At 49.9% G+C, this 16718-nt stretch overlaps 1 protein-coding gene across 2 annotated transcripts in view; it reads right to left on the bottom strand.

Annotated features, from left to right (window-relative positions):
• Window positions 1-16718, bottom strand: part of Epas1 (endothelial PAS domain protein 1) — an 82362-nt gene that overhangs the window by 32398 nt on the left and 33246 nt on the right. For both annotated transcript variants that reach the window (XM_023711170.1, XM_023711169.1), the window contains exon 2: window positions 2153-2343. In XM_023711170.1, coding sequence (XP_023566938.1) covers window positions 2153-2343 — 191 coding nt within the window. The remainder of the gene's footprint in view (window positions 1-2152; window positions 2344-16718) is intronic.

The raw sequence follows: 16718 nt of genomic DNA, 5'->3' as shown, positions 1-16718 counted from the left end.
CACCAGAAGGAAGGGCAGGAGCAGCTGCACGTGGTGGGGATCCTCTGCCCACCCACTGCTGGGGCCAGCCTCGGTCAGCCTCCCTCTGACCGTGGTTCTCTCCCCTTGTCCACATCTCTACCTGCCCGTGTTTATAGACTCCTCATGCCTCATCACGTCTTTCTTCCTCATGGACCAGGGCTCCAGGTGTACATTTAGTCTAAATGTGTGACTTTGAACAATCTTAAAATTTCTGTGACTCACTTATTGTGAAACAAAGAAATGTTCAGACTACATGCAAGCCCAGAGGTGTAATAGGATTAATATATTAGCTTTTGGGGTTAATATAATCCTGGTGGATGGAAGGAGGTAGTACTGAAGGGAGCAATGGTTAAACCAAGAAATTAGTATCTACGAGAAGAATTTCAAGTACCAGCAAGGAAGGATGGGTGTAGGCAGGACTCACCCTCCGGTCACCACATGTCCTGCTGTCCACTTCATGCATATGTAAATATGACACCAACACTACCGAGCAAAGCCTCCAGATTTTTAAAATCTATTTATTTGGTACACGGTCTTACTATGCAGCTCTGACTCATAGTGATCCTCCTGTCTCAGCCTCCCCAGAGCTGGGCTTATAGGCACGCGCCACCATGCCTGGTTTCAGGGGCCAGCACAGCGCACAGTCCTGGGGACTGAACCCAAGTCCTTGCCCTTGCCTGGCAGGTGCTTAGACCACTTAGCTATCTCCCTGGTCCCCGCCAGCTTTTTAGGAAGACAACCACTTTAAAAGGAATGGTCACGCATTGTGGACACACCTGCCATCTAGCTACTCGGGAGGTCGAGGCAGAAGGATCATTTGTTTGATCCCAGTTTGGCAATTCAGCAAGACCCTGCCTCAAAGTAAAAGGGCTAGGGATGCGATTCACTGACAAGAGTACTGCCTAGCGCGGGTTCAGTCCCCACCAGTACCACCAAAGAAAGGAAAAAGGAAGAGGCCCTCAGGGCCTGTGCTGTGGTCCAATCTCCATCCACAATCCCAGCTTTGCTCTGGGTGTGCGGAGCGCCCTCTGCCCTCGTTCTCCCCTCCAGGGTGTTCTCCCTGCTCGGCCTGCAGCCCTGGGCCCCGAGCGAGCCACGTCCTCTTCTCTGAAGGTCTTTCCCCCGTATCCTTCCTGTGCTCAGTCTCAGAATAGCACAGGCCAGCCTGGCTTCCCTGCCTCACTGGATTCCCTCCGAGCAGGGGCTTCTTTCCCAGAATACCCGCGTCATAACAGGATGGCAGAGCCCACTTGTCTCCCGGGCACCTCGCTCCCTCCGGAAAGCTGACAAGCAGCCACGAAAGCCCCTTCGCTCCCTCACTGCCTCCCTCACACGCACCCTGGCAGGCACTGCCACACGCTGCCCGTTTTCTTTATAAAACCAACCAACTGGATGAGACTGTCACACAGCAGCTGAAACCGGGCAGTCTCTCAGGCCACCTTCTCCAGGTCAGGACTGACAGGAAATGGTTTTTGAAGAAAGTAATTTTCTGGGATGAAAAGAACATTTTGTGACCTGAGGCTGCAGAGGACCAGGGAGGGTGACACTGAGGCTGTCCATAGCCAGGCGCTGCCCAGCTGGACCGAGTCCAGCCTGACCATTGTCTCTGTCAGTTCCCACAGGCACCCCGCGCAGAAGACACACCTAACTATTCTGCAGGAGCAGAGCTGGGCTTTGGCTGGCCAAGTGATCTTCTGCTGGCCTAACTGACTAGAAAGAGGTGAAAGGTGGAAAGGGCCCGCCAGCTCTGCAGACCGGAAGGCAGAGACCAGAGCACTTCCTGCAGGCTGACCCTTGCAGGAAGAGGGTCTCACGGCCAGATGCAATAGCACTGGCAAGTCGGCCAAAGCTGTGCTGGCTCGCCACTCTCCTGGACTCCCAATGGCCCCTGCCCATGCTCTCGCCTGGTCCTGTCCTTGCCTCTTCCCCTGGCAGTCCTCATAGTAAACGTCTATGCTGCAGCAGGAGACAAAGGAAGAAAGCATAGACCGTGGCCTTACTGTAAGTGGGCTTTTGCAGGGTGTGGTGTCCGGGGGCAGAGCCTGTGTCTGTGGTGCCCTGGGGCCTCTGCACGTGTGGCAGTGTAGGTACAGCTCCCACCCACACCCCCCTGGGGACTTGCCAGCCTCACCTGATGACAGGAGCTTGTGTGTCCGCAGGAAGCTGATAGCCAGCCGCATGATGGAGGCCTTGTCCAGGTGTGAGCTCACACTGTGCGGCAGGGGCAGCTCATGGGCCAGCTCGTAGAAGACCTCTGTCTCCTTGCTACGCCGGCATCTCGCTGCATCCCGGGACTTCTCCTTCCTCCTCTCGGAACTGCTCCTAAAAGAAGAGACGAGGCGTGAGTGCCTCCCAGGTCACTGTTATCCTGTTACATCCTTGATCGAGATGTGGTTGTGGCTCCCCCAGACCACATATACCCCAACTTTCCCACTGAGGCAGTCTGGGCTCGCACCAGTTGCCCAGGTTGTGCAGAATGTACTTCAAGTTGTTGATGTGGTGTTCACGTGTGCTGGTGTCCTCTCAAGCGCCTCTCCACCCTAGCATTCCCGTGGTGCCCATAACATGGCTTTGCATGGGTGGGGCTCAACAAGGACTTGCGAGTAAATTACCTGGTGATGCCTGGCACCTAGTCCTGGGTAATCTGGGGCCAGGGTTCACTGTCCTGAGATGGAAAAGAAAAGGGAAGGGAGGTATACTCAGTGACCCAGGCGGCTCTGACAAAAGCTCTGGAGAATAAGATGAAAAAGTGCTTCCAGATTCTCTTTTTCTGGATAAGATACACTCAGAAAACATTAAGCCCAGTCTTGCACCTTGGGTCGCTCCCATTTTATACCAGAATGGTTCCCCCAGTAAGCTGAAAATGCTCTTCTAAGAGCCCAGGAAGAACGTGCTTCAGTCGGAGATCTCAAAGTGCATGCCCTGCCAAGGGCTGAAAAGGCCTGGCACCTACGACCACGCTTTCTTCCTGAGTCCTGGCAGCTCAGTTACAGTCTGGCTCATGCTCCTCTTCCTCCTTGCTTCAGGAAGGAAGGCAAGACAAAACACACCAAAACCTGCCTCGGCCAGGAAGTCCCCAAGAAATCTTCAGTCTTCCTGTAAAGCCTGTGTTGAATTCTAACTCAGGTAAGTTTAAAAGCCAGGATGTCCGAGTGGGAATTCTAACGTCTCCACTAGCTAGCTCGAAGATGCTCAGCCTCAGTTTCTCATTTGTAAAAATTTCAATAATTACACCCATCCCACAGAATTATTACTAAGTGTGATTTCTTATACAACATCTTTAACGCCAGGCCTAGACCAACCAGAAACAATGTTAGCTAATATTAGTAAATGGTTTGTCAATGAAAAGATAACCATGAGTAAAAAAAGCTATGAAATAGTACTGGACAATCCTATGTTCACAGAAAATTCAAGTTGGGTTTTTTTTTTTTTTATGTATTTAGTACAGGGTTACAGGGTCTCACTACACAGATTGGACTCGTAGTGATCCTCCTATTTTCATCCTCCCAAGCACTAGGATTACAGGTATGTGCCACCGTGCCCAGTCTCATTGCCATCTCAGCACACCCCGGGGGTGGGGCTGGCACAGCACACCAGGGATCTAGTCTAGGTCCCTGCGTCTGCCTAAACAGGAACTTTAATCCACAGAGGTATCTGGCTAGTCCTCAAGTATTACATATGGTTTTTTTTTTTTACAGTAAATCTCCGATTTACAAAGTAGTTCAGTTTCAAGAGAATATTCTTAAGTAGGATTCATTAGTAACTGACAAAGTGAATCTTACACGGCATACTGCAAATCTTAAACAGTATGCCTGTGAAAATTTGCAACTCAGGTTCATAAGTTAGATACTTACTGTATATTATACAGGCAAAAGCCAAGAAGGATAATAAACTATTATTATAACCATCCCAGACATAGGGCTTACTTTATTCCACATATGAGTTTAAGTGGTACCATGTTAGTGTCTTTAATTTGCACAACTATCCTTGGAAATGGGTTTTGAGAAGGAAATGGGAGGGGAGACAGAGAGAGAGAGAGAGAGAGAGAGAGAGAGAGAGAGAGAGAGAGAGAGAGAGAGACAGAGACAGAGCCAGACAGACAGACAGACAGAGCCAGACAGACAGATTCACGTGTGAATGCTGGCAGGTAAATGGGGACAAGCATGGGGCTCTGCACTTGACAGAAGGCCTGGAGCCCTCCTGCCTATGCTCAAAACAGTTGCAAAGGGATAAGGCTAGGAGCAGTGGCCCCACGCCCCGTGATTATCTGTATTTTCTTCTATTTCTACAAATAACCTACATTGGTTGTTTAATAATGAAAAAAGTTTATTGTTTTGCTTTGTTTTGTTTTTGTAAATGTTGGATACAATGTGTGGTTTTCAAGGCTCAGGAAAGCCAGTTCCAGCGACCTTGCTCTGTCCTGCCCTGGGACATGTCCCAAACCAGGGGCTCCATGTCCTTTTTTTTTTTTTTTTTTTTGCTTTGTGGCTTGTTATGTGGATAGAAAAGTCAGTACTTGGGGATTCATGGAATGTTGACATGCCTCTCAAACCCCTCAAGAGACTCAGAGAAGAAGCGCTGTTCTGATTTTACGACATACTTCGTTTACAAAGACAGAACGCCCAGCTCCCAGGATGAACTAAATGTTATACACTTAGACTGCAAGAAGAATTTGTCCAACAGCTGCAGACAGTCAGGAAGAACTTTCAAAAATTGTGAAATTCCTCCCCCACCCCGACCTCCCACCCCTGCACCCTATCCACCACCTTCTCAGAACTGAGCCTCACCATGAATTTGCTTTTATAGCCAGACCTTTTTTTTTTGTCTTTTTGAGGCAGGGTCTCGCTATGCAGTTCAGGCTCGCCTTGAGCTCCCTGTGTAGCTCAGGCTGGTTTCACACTTGTGATGATCCTCCTGCCTCAGCCTCCCGAGTGCTGGGATTACAGGCATGGGCCACCATGCCTGGTTTATAGCTAGAGTTTAAAGACAGTTTGTGTGTCAGTCCCTCAGATTTTCATTTTAATCCTGACCTCTGATGGGGTAGAAGTTTGCAGGCATTCGGCACAGGAAGGGAAGATGGGAGGGGAAAGCACATTAACCCTGCACACATCACATGACCACTGGGTCCTGAGAGTCAGGTTCCAGTTCAGCGCCAATGCCTACACTCTCTGAGCGGAGCATTCTTATCCCGTACTCCAACCGTCAGGCACATACAGAGAGCATCTGGGTGATTAGATCTAGCACCTGAGGAGCAGGATTAGGAAGCAATGTCCACATTCAAAGGGCCAGGAGAGGAAAGGGGGATAAGGGAATCTGTGTTGTAGAATTTGGCAGACTGTCCAGCCAACCATGCCAACTCCTACAGCGCTGGGGGTTTTCACCCAGCACAGACTGGGACATTAATAGCAATATCTGAATGCACAAGGTCCCTGTCCTGGGAAAGAAGAGCTCACATGGTGGTGAAAAGCCAGAAAGCCAAAAGCCAATCCGAAGTCAGGGTTCTGTTGGTCCTGTTCCCACAGACACACCAGTGTTTACTGACACCCACCTGCGTGCCTGCTGCTGCAGGACGTGCGCCTGTTGACTCACTATAATCTTCTCACCCTAACGACATGGTCAGAGGTATCACAAGCTTACAGATGTGGAAACTGAGGTTCAGACACACCATGTTGTTTGCCGAGGTTCCCAAATTGCTGCCTCCACAAGCCACTGGAGCCCGTGCGCAGACACCTGGGAGTCCTGAGACGCGGGCGTTTCCTGTCCAGCTTCGTCTTACAGCTCTCCAAGGGAGGCAAGGGAGGCACTGCCAGCCTTTCAGAGGCTGTAAGCAGACTCAACCAGGTTAGATGACTTGCCTTAGGCAGCTGGCTAATTGTGATGGGGACAGAGCCCAACTCTCCCAAACGAGAGTAGGAAGGAAGAAACAGCGACATCGTGATGTGTAGGGAAAGAGACATAGACAACCTTAGGCAGCCTCTTGGTTTAAAAGTTGTGTCCTCCGCCTTAGCTGCCTCGTCTCTCACATTTACACTTTGGGACAGGCAGCATCTTAATTAGGTGATCTCGTTAACCTCGACGCAGCCCAGAGACGTCTGTTGAATGCTGACACTCAAAAGCACACAAAATGTGTAACACTGCAATCACTTCACTAGTGACACTGAAGAACAAGAATAATTGATACTGAGATGAAGGGAAGCCTTCCCCCGACCCAACCCAAGCGTGTACATGGTTCGCCTGCTTCCAACCCCTGTTGTCACGGGTGGAGACGGGGTCAGGCAGAAGTTGCCCTCCATACTATCTGACTACATTCTCTAGGCTCTGATATCTGCATCCGGGAAATGGGATGAATCCCGTGTTTTATTTCTCAGAAACAAAGGGGATGAGTGTGGCAGCCCCTGAAAGCTCCCCAGTGACAGCCATCCTGGTGGCCGAGAATGGCTCATCATCTAGCCAACCTGAGCGCTGGTCACACTTAGGTTCTCTGATACCACCTGCTCTTCATCAACAGATACACTGTCTCGGGGCTCAAAGGGGGCATGGGGCGGCTGGTCCTGGCCAGTTCTTTGTGCCATGCTGCTAGATCTTGTTCGATCAGTGAGGTGGTTCGTTTCCTAAACACTTGTCCTCTTTTCCCCCTCTTCCTAGATGAGTCCTGTCATTAACTGAAATCAAGGAGATTTGTTCTTTAATGGAAATCCTAAAATTTACACGTCATTAAGAGAACCAAAAACAAAACAAAACAACCAAAATGAAACCAAACCAAACCAAAAAACAACAAAGAAAACCCCACCTTAACCTAACACTCATGATCAGAAAAGACTCAATTTTTTTCCTCCAAATAGTTCTCTTCTCCCCCATCCATTGCTTGACACTTGGAGCCCACGTTCTTTTTATATTTTGTATTCATTTTTTGCTTATTTAGTACAGCATCTCATTATGCAGCTCAAACTCACAGTGATTCTTCTCTCTCAGCCTCCCCAGCACTGGGGTTACAGGCGTGCGCTACCATGCAGGTTTTGGTGGTCAGCATGATGCACCCCAGGTTCTGGGGCCAGCACAGAATGTAGACCAGGGATCAAACCCAGGTCCTTGTGCTCGCCAGGCAGGTGCTTAGACCACTGAGCTATCTCCCCAGTCTCTGGAGCTCACGTTCTAAAGGTGGCCCTGCTTACTGCATCCTCATGTAGAGCACCCCCAGCAGTGTCCCCTGAGTTTGCACTGGGCCCTGCGGTCCCTGGACTGCAAGCAGGAGCCACAAATCTTATTCTCCACGATGACGCAGTCGAGTGAGGGAGCCAACAAATTTAAATGTCTTCATTGACCACAAGAAAAAAAAAAGAAAATACAGCCAATAAATACAATAGGGGGTTCATAAACAGGCTGGTGCCTCACACAGGGATAGGAAGGCCACTCAGCAAGGCAGGACCTTAGCAGAACTGAATAGATAAATAATGCCCGGAGAATAGTTTAGGGCTCAGGAAGGACTTTTAAAAATATGTGTCACCTCATTTGCTTCTCCCAACTCTAACAGACAACGATGCTGCCCATCCTCATTTCATAGGCGAGTATGTACAAATTTAAAGAGATTTAATAATTTGCCAAAAGATGTCTCACACAGTTCTTCAGGGCCCAGAACCGAGGCCCTTTTGTTGGCTGTGAGGGAATGAGTTACTACTACACAAGTGGGACAGGTCCCGGGCTGAGTCAGAGACGGTGCTGGGAGGAAGAGGCAAGCTAAGATTTGAAAAAACCCAGGACAGAGACTCCTTGGAGTGGGGCGGCACTGCGTGTACACAAGCAGCCAGCCATGTGCGAGACCTCATCCCTTGGAGGAGGGCTAGGAGCTGACATCTGTGTCAGAGGGGCCGCGAGGGGTCAGGGGTTCTGTGCTGCCTGTGCCTTCAGCAGGTGGTCCCCCCACCACCAGACTGGTGTGCAGTGGGCGCCACTAGCTGTGACTCCTCAGGGTTGTGGAGAAGCGACACTGCCAAGCAGTCTCACCCAGATCAAGCCATGCACTAGTTGGGCAGGCAGTTCTCTCTTTTTTTTGGCCCTTTGATATGCACACATTTATACTCAGTCTCCTCAAGTCAGAAACATCATAGTTTTGTGACACCTGATCCTGCCCAAAAGCAGCAAGCCCTTCAACACCAGGCAGACAGTCAAAAGGCAAACCCAGCTGTCCAAAACCATCAGCAGGTGCGAGAATCCCTCAGTGCGGGCAAAGGGTCGGCTCTAGGACCTCCACTTCCACCTCAGATACTAAAATCCACAGACATGCGACTCCCTTACGTAAAACAGCATAGTGTTTACAGAGGAACTACACAATCCTGCTACATCCTTTAAATCATCTCTAGATTATTTATAATGCGTACAATCTGCATGCTATGCAAATAGTTGTTACACTACATTGTTTAGGGACTAACAAGAAAAATAACTACTTGTTCAGTACCCACACAACCCTTTTTCAAGTACTTCTGATGTATGTTTGGCTAAAGCAAAAGATATGGACCCTGGGGCTATGAAAGATTGCCTGTTTATGCTATAACCCAACCAGGACAGGTGTCAACCAGGTCATGTGACTTCTGGGCTACTGTTCCAAGGGTTGCTTGTGGCTCCCTTTTGAAATCACTAACTCACAGCAACCCACTCTTGGTCAAGATGGTTGTGGCTTCTGAGCTCAGGTGTACATAGCCTGGAAGGGCCCCAGATGTCCCTACTGCAGCAAGGAAGCTGGTTGAAAATTAGCTGTAGACTCCTGCCCTTTAGACTGATTGGGACTCCCGTGCAAGTCTGTAGCTATCAGGGTTTCAAAACGATAAGCCTAGTACCCTAGAAGTGGTTAAACAGTTGTGAAGTAGAAGGGATTCAGCAGCGGAGAGAGGACTGAAGCTAAATTTAGTCAGCCTCCAGCAAGCCTCTGGGTGGTGGGGAAGATTCTAAGCTTGTGCCGACTCACTGGGCACTGGGAGCACAGAAGACAAAGGCCTAATGCAAATGGGAGGATCCAGCATCTCTTCAAAGAGGTTATGAAGCTGCTGTATGAGAAACACTACCTGGTGGGAAACACTGGCCGCAGGTCCTGGAGATCAACAGGAGTCACTGTCTCTTCCACAGACCTGCCAGTCTCACAGACTAGAGAGGAACCAAAGGCCATGATTCTCAGTCTTGATGACTTCCTGGAATCACCAGAGGAGTCCTGAAAAGCTCAGGCCTGGGCCGGGCATGATGGTGCCCAGTAGAGCATTCATAAGGATAAGGCAAAAGGATAATGAGTTGGAGGCCAGCCTCCATAGTATAGTGAGACCCTGCCTCAAAAGCAAAGCAAAACAAACCAAACCTGATGCACCAGTCCTACTGCCAGAGATGCTAGGTTCCCACATCTGGGATGTGACCCAGCAGTTTTAGAGCTCCCTACATGGTTTCAGTGCAGCCAGTGCCAAAGGCCAATTTTTCACATTGGTCAGGTTTAAGCTTTGTTGTGTTGTTGTTGTTGTTGGTGGTGGTGGTTGCTGATTGGGGTTTTTGGTTTGCTGGAATCTGGAGTTAGATGTCTTTTGGAGATCCAAAATGCAGTGTTATTATTTTTCTCAAAGACGTAGGGGGCAGAGAAAACTGTCATTTGTGGGGCACTGGGACAAGCTGCATTTCCTAAATAATTCCATTTGAACCTCACTTAACTGATGGTGCCACTGTTTCCATTTGTGCAGAGCGGTGGTGCTAGGTTTGTGTCTCAGTGGCTCCCCAAAGCCTCATGCAGCCATGAGTGTGTGACTGATTCATAATCCAATGCTGGGATTATGGGTGAGTGCTGCGCTGCCTACAGTATGAGGGAGGGAGAGAGGCCTGCTCTTGGCTGCTCCTCCCCTTTTGTGCCTGCTGCTTTTGCTGTTTTCCACCACCATGATCTGTTGCCCTCTGCCATGTGCCACTTTGCCTTGGGGCCAGCTGAGTATGGATTGAAACCTCTACACACTGCGAACTAAATAAACCTTTCTTCCTTCACTTTGAGCATCAGGTATTTTGTCTCAGCAATGAGAGAAAAGTAATCAAGACATGTGGCTTTCAATTTTAGCCCAAATCAGAACCACACATGGTGTTATAACCCAGATTTCTGGACCTGCTGCCACATATCTGTGGAGAGCTGAGACTCAGGTCTAACACCTAATTGCAGCCTTTCCCTCTGCCATGCAGTTTGTCAGGAAATGACAGACTGGGACAAACTGTCCCTGTCTGTCATTTCCTGAAACTTTGATGTCACTGTCATAAGCTGAATACGCATTTTATCCAGAAGCTAGAAGGACCATCACTTTATCAGATGCAATGGCTAGAAAGGAGTTGAAAATAACAAGACAGAGATTGGAAAAAATGGCTATCCTTGAACCCTTTTTACCAAGATGGTCCTGAAGGCAAGAAGGAAGCCCCTGCCCCTCCCAAAGCTGAAGCCAAAGCCAAAGCTCTGAAGGCCAGCAAGGCCGTGCTGAAAGGCGTCCACAGCCACGAAAGGAAGATCCAAAGGTCACCCACCTTCCGCCGTCCCAAGACCATGCAGCTCCGGATGCAGCCCACATACCCTCGGAGGAGCGCCCCCAGGAGACACAGGCGTGACCACTGTGCCATCATCGAGTCCCCCCGACCACGGAGTCAGCCATGAGAAAGATCGAGCACAACACCACACTCGTGTTCATTGTGGATGTCACAGCCAGTAAGCACCAAGTCAAGCAAGCTGTGGAGAAGCTCTATGACATGGATGTTGCCAAGGTCAATGCCCTAGTCGTGCCTGATGGCGAGAAGAAGGCATATGTTCACTGGCTCCCGATTATGATGCTTGGGATGTTCCCGACAAAATTGAGATCATTTAAACTGAGTCCAGCTGGCTAATTCTAAATACATATTTTTTTCCTCCATTAAAAAATTGCTTTCTGGCTGGGGAGATAGTTCAGTAGAATAAGCGCTTGCCTGGCAAGCGCAGAGTCTGGAGTTCAAACCCCAGTTCCACAAAAAAAAAAAAAAAATCCAACTCCTCTCTTCTAAGATAATTGAATTTTGGGTTCACTCCAAGTTTTGTGCACTAAAAAAAAAAAAAAAAAAAAAAAAAAATGCTTTCCTTTGCAACAGTCTCTTGGGGAGAAAGCTAGCACTGTATTAGAATTCCTTCGGAATTTCAGGAGGACACACCCATAGAAAGTCAGTCACGACACCTCCCAGCACACATGATTTCAGATGCTGACTACTCTTCTGCAGTATACCCACCCTTCGGTCACCTGAATGGACTATGGTTGCTAGAAATAGAATGTGTCTCCAAAGGGTAAGATTTTGCCACAACTGATAGTGTTCGGAAGAACAGTCTTGGTTCTGGGGGAAATTTGAAAGGGCGGCAAAAAGGTTTCGAATGGAGGCAGTGTGTTGGGGGTCAACTTTCTGGGAGCACCCTCATGTTTTTCCAAAGGCAATAGTGGTTAGTAGGGGCAACTGTCGCATAGAGGGGAGAAGGCCACAGCCAGGCAAAACAAGACAGACATTAAATTGGCAAGTGAGGGGACTGCGTAGATCAGGCAGACCAGGACAAGTAATATGAAGGCACCAACGCACTTAAATATGCACGCCTTTCACGAGGGGCATGGCCTCTGTCCTCAAAGACAAGCCTAATAACACAGACTAGCAAGGGAAATGTCCTTACAGAGGGACAAAGAAAAGGAACCTGAGGGCTGGAGCAGCCAAAGTCAGGGGAGCACTTCCACCGCCCCTTCCCTGAAGGGAAAGTCCTGGAAAGTATCTTGCACCCCAGCTTCCCAGCCCCCGGCCCCTGGGCTGAGCCCCAGCTGCCTGACCCACTCTGGGGTCAGTGGCCTTCGGGCAGGGGGCCTGGACTGCGTTCAGAGCTGACAGCAACTTCAGGGCTTCCCCAGCTTGGCCTATTAATGGTCCATTCTGCTTGGGGCCGCCTGGCGGTGCTTATCTGCTGGCCACCTCCGCTCCAGGCACCTTGGAGAGGAGAGCCACAGATTCAATTACCACACAGCCCATCTGGGGCTCCAGATACCCAGCTCCTTGCAGGAGTCCCGAAGCCCGCTGGGGATGGACAGAGTACATGCAAAGCTACTCCTGCGCAGAGATTCACAAGCTCAAGCCTCGGAGTGCTGCGGTCTGAACGTTTACGTCCCTCTTCTCAAACTCACATGTTGAGGTCCTCACCCCCTCCCATAGGATGGCATTTATTTTATTTTATTTATTTTTGTGTTTTTGAGACAGGTCTTGCTATGCAACTCCGGCTGGCATTGTAGCCCAGGCTGGTCTTGAACGTGCTGCAGTCCTCCTGCCTCAGCCTCCAGAGTGCTGGGATTACAGGCATGCACCGCCACACCCCGCTGATGGTATTTTTAAAGTGGGGCCTTTGAAATATGATTAAAGTGTGGAGGCGGAGTCCTCCCACAGAAGGCCCAGGCAAGACCCCTCATTCCGTCCTGTGGTGACACGTGAAGGTTCCGTCTACTCTGTGATGCAGGACCCAGCTTCAGACGCTCAATCGCTGGGCCTTGATCTTGGCCTGTGAAGTCTCCAGGAGCGGGAGTGGAGAATGTCCGCCACACGGAAGTTCTCGAGTGGCGGTGATCTGTTATCGCAGTCTAAGTGTGTCAGATCTCTTGGACACAGGAATACCTTACGCTTGTGTCCCACACTGCAGTTTATAAAGCACTTCAGAAGTGAAACAAGAAACCTATACATAACTTTCACATGGAAGCCATAGCTACTATTGTTCCCATTTTAGAGATGGGGGAAACTGAGGCTTAAGGAGGTAACAGAAATATGTGGGAATGACAGAAAAGGCCTCAGATGGGACTTTCTCAAGGACATTCCCACTGCTGTTCAACTCTAGAGACCCAGCACAATTGGGGAAAAAACTTTAATATGTCTCTTATAAGCTGGTGTTTCCTAATAGATTTGTTTATTTAAAAAAATACTTAGTGGAGTGAGGTAGGGCATATTTACTACAGGAAGCTTCAAAAATACAGAGAGGTACAAAGAAAAGTCATCTCACTGGATTCACGGGGTTCTTACTTTGCTCTTTTTAGGTAACTTTGTGCCACATTGGTGACACTTTTGTGTGTGTGTCTACACCCAACAGTGACACTACAGCGTGTGAATGGGTCACAAGACATTTTACTATTTTGTGTTGTTCATTTGTTTCTAAATTTTTAGCTGTTATAAGTTACAGCATGATGACTGGCTCTGTATCAGGTATTGCTTTCTAATTCATTTTCACAGTTAAAAATGGCCACTGTCCACCCATCTTCCTGTGGACTCCCTTACAGCTACTCACAGTGACCCCTGTGGAAGTGCAGGAGATGGCTTTGGCCTCATCAGCATCCTCAGAACCTTGGCCATTGTTACTGACCACGGAGGCTGGGACAAGGGGCTGCAAAGGCAGACACCGGAGGACAAGAACTAGAAAATGCCCTGTCCCTTGGGCCTGGGTTAGGCTGCTTTGTCCCCCTAAGCACCAGTTCCACAGGCTGTGGCTTCTCCTATATCGAGGTTAGTGGACCAGCTGTGCCGAGAGTGAGGTGCTTCTGGCCCTAACCCAGCCCCGAGAAGCCAGTCACCCTGCCAGCCTCTGGGATCTCTTCCTCCGACACATAACCAGGGTTCTTTCTGTCTCCTTCACCCCTCCACCCCCAGGGCAAGGATGGCTAGAGAGAGAGGAAGCGGGCCATGGCAGGGGTGTCTCCCTGGCTGTCCACTACTGTCAGGGGCCCCAAATCCCATGCAGACTCCTCTTCAGGGACCAGTTAACCTCAACAAGCTGAGACACTGCTGCTGCTGCTGCTGCTACGCCAACTAGCAAACAATCATAGGGCTAGTTGATTCCAGTTAACAAAGAATTCTTTTTACTATAAATTCTCATTTTATTTTAAAGAGAATAAAAAACAATAGGTAAAGCATTAGAAATGATACAGAATTTAAGGGCTGGCCAGATAGCTCAGCGGACTAAAGTGCCTGCTTCAGCTGAGCGCAGCAGCCGGGGTTCAATCCCCAGCAGTGAGGGACACTGGGCGTGGTGGCTCGAGCCTGTAATCCCAGCACTTGGGAGGTTGAAAACAGGAGAATCACTATGAATCCGATCTACATAGTGACTCTACACCCTGTAGATCCTGTCCTAAAAATTCATAAAAAATGATACAGAATTTAAAATAATAAGACGATAAGAATTAGACGATCATTGTTATGCCGTGCACTGTCTTCAGTGTAGTTGCTCAGATTACGAGATATACGCATGTAAAATTGGTCAAAGTAAAAAATTTAAGCATTCACTGCTCCCTTCAAAAACCTACAGAAATTAGTAGTCACCTCAGCTATCCTGTGTATACACATGCATGCTCCCCCTTCCCTCTTTTCTCCTCTCCCTCGCCCCAATTGCTCTTTCCATTGGAGCGGTTGCTTTCCCTTATACCTTTCAGATTTTCTCTACTCTTTGAGGTGCTTACACTAGGGAGACAACAAAGGATTCTTACCCTGCCGTTCCAGTCTAATCCTGCGGGTTGAGGGTGGCCTAATTCCTTGTGACCCAGGAAGCTTAGCCCCCACAGACTTCAGCGTACGCCAAGAACCTGCCCAGGGATGGCGCCAGACTTCAGCACTGACACCTGTATCCTCTGCCCCTGCCCCACACTTTCCTTTATAATTGGGCAACTTGCCCTGAAATGCCAATAAACAGGGTCCCCTCCTGCCACATCAGGGGCTTCACTGAGCTGGAGATAGGAGGGAAGCCCTCTAAGGAAACCAAATTTGATGAGCCTTTGATAACTCCATCCAAGTCTGAGAAGCAGCAAACAGAGACAACCTGGCCACCACCTCGTCTTACATCTGTCCTTCAAGGACAAATTGGCCCTGGAGGGCATGTTTCCTTTTGCATGGAGATGTCTGTCTTAATTTTTTTTGGCAGTAGCAGGAATCGAACTTAGGACCTTGCCTTTGCCAATCAGGCACACATGCCACTGAGCTACCTCCCTGGCCCTTATTCTAAATAATTCAAAGAAAATGCAAGTACTTGCGTGGCTAGCAGCGCACACAGACATCACAAGTAAACGGTTTGTTCTTGGGAGGCTGTCTTTGGGGTCACTTCCCCTGGCCTGAGGGATTCCCACATCCAAGCTGTTTCCGGACCAGACTGAGGGTCTTCCTCGGGCTTTCTGCTCCCCAGCAGCCCTCCTCCTTTCTTCCTGGGTGCAGCAGAACCGTCTGTGCTTTGGCTGCCCCCCTGCACGTGCAGCCAGCCTGATTCTGCAGCAGGACTTTTAGCTAAGTAAGTGGCCAGAGAAACTGCCTAGCGGGATGACAGAGCAAGCGGGGCCAGCACACACGATGGATCGCCCAGAGCACGGCAGGCTCTCTGCCATACAGGGGCCGCAGCCGCCACTGGTTCATCTTCTTGCAGGGCCTCCCACAGGCCTGTGCGCCTCAGGAAGCCCCAGCCTGCCCTGATTTCTATGGAGAAATCTGCCTTCAGAGAGGGCGCCCTGTGCAGGTGGTGCCCATGTTTTCCTTTTACTTCATCCCAAGGGGCCCTCACCTCTGTCTGAGGAGGGACCCCAGCCTGTCACTCCGGTATTCTCGAAAGCATAGGTGGCTCAGACTGAAGACAGTGGATGACATCACCCTAGTGACCCCTGCCCTGCCCTGCACAGACACAGGCCTTTCCCAGGCAGTCTAGTCAGCCTTAATTAGAATGCGAGGTTTCCACCTGGGAAGATTCACTGGCGCAGAGACCTTCAAAGCTGTGTGTGTGTGTGTGTGTGTGTGTGTGTGTGTGTGTGTATTTAATAACACTTTGAATAAAATCTGGCATCTGCACTAAAGCTTCTTTAAGCCACCTGTGGATCACACTGTGGATCCAGCGCTTCTCCACCTTACCATGCGTATGGCTCCACAGAGATCCCACCCCTGCACGGGTGACCCAGGCACACGAGGGTGTGGCCAGGGCTCTATATTTCTGCTAGAGGCTGTGAGGTGGGCTGCTCTGGAATCTCACACTTTGAGTGAAAAGATAGCCAATGACCCATGAGCTCTTGGTGGTGACATCACCAGGTGGCAGGGCCAGTGCTGCCCTGGTGTCACCTGCATCCAAAGGCACTGAAGTCTGACAAGCTCAATGTTTTCCTCTGTGGAAGTCTCCTCTTCTCCTGACACGTTTCCCTGCAGGATCCCACTAAGCCCAGCTCTAAGGTCTATTTCCTCTTTCACATTCTCCCCACCCTTCCTATGTCTTACAACTCCATTGCTCTGCTCAGCCCTTGCCTACTCCTCCAAGACATCTCCCCCACCCTGGCTCCTCTCTCCACAGCATGTCCTGCCCGCATCACTCCCTGCCCTTACTGAAGGTGGCCCCGACTCGCTGGCTTTTCCAGGCAAATGGCCTCCTGCTCTATGGACTGTGGGGGCACAGACTACTTTTATGTGTCCTTCACAGGACCTTAGGCCTGGGCAGACAAAGTGGGCTCTGCTACTTGATCCTAAGGACAACTCAAATGGGCTCTACTCTCCAGCTCAGAGTGTAGAAAAAATGATCCCAGTGCCTTGGCCTCTAGCCCCAGCCCCTACCCCTGCCCCTGTCCCTAACCCTGCCTCTGCCCATCCCTGCCCCTGCCCCAGCTGCTGCCCCAGCCCCAGCCCCTACCCCATCACTGCCCCTGCCCTTG

This window comes from Octodon degus, unplaced genomic scaffold, assembly GCF_000260255.1.
Source record: "Octodon degus isolate 3935 unplaced genomic scaffold, OctDeg1.0 scaffold00020, whole genome shotgun sequence".
Lineage (NCBI taxonomy): Eukaryota > Metazoa > Chordata > Mammalia > Rodentia > Octodontidae > Octodon > Octodon degus.
The sequence above is the reverse complement of the archived record's forward strand: the minus strand, read 5'-3'. Positions and strand labels throughout refer to the sequence as shown.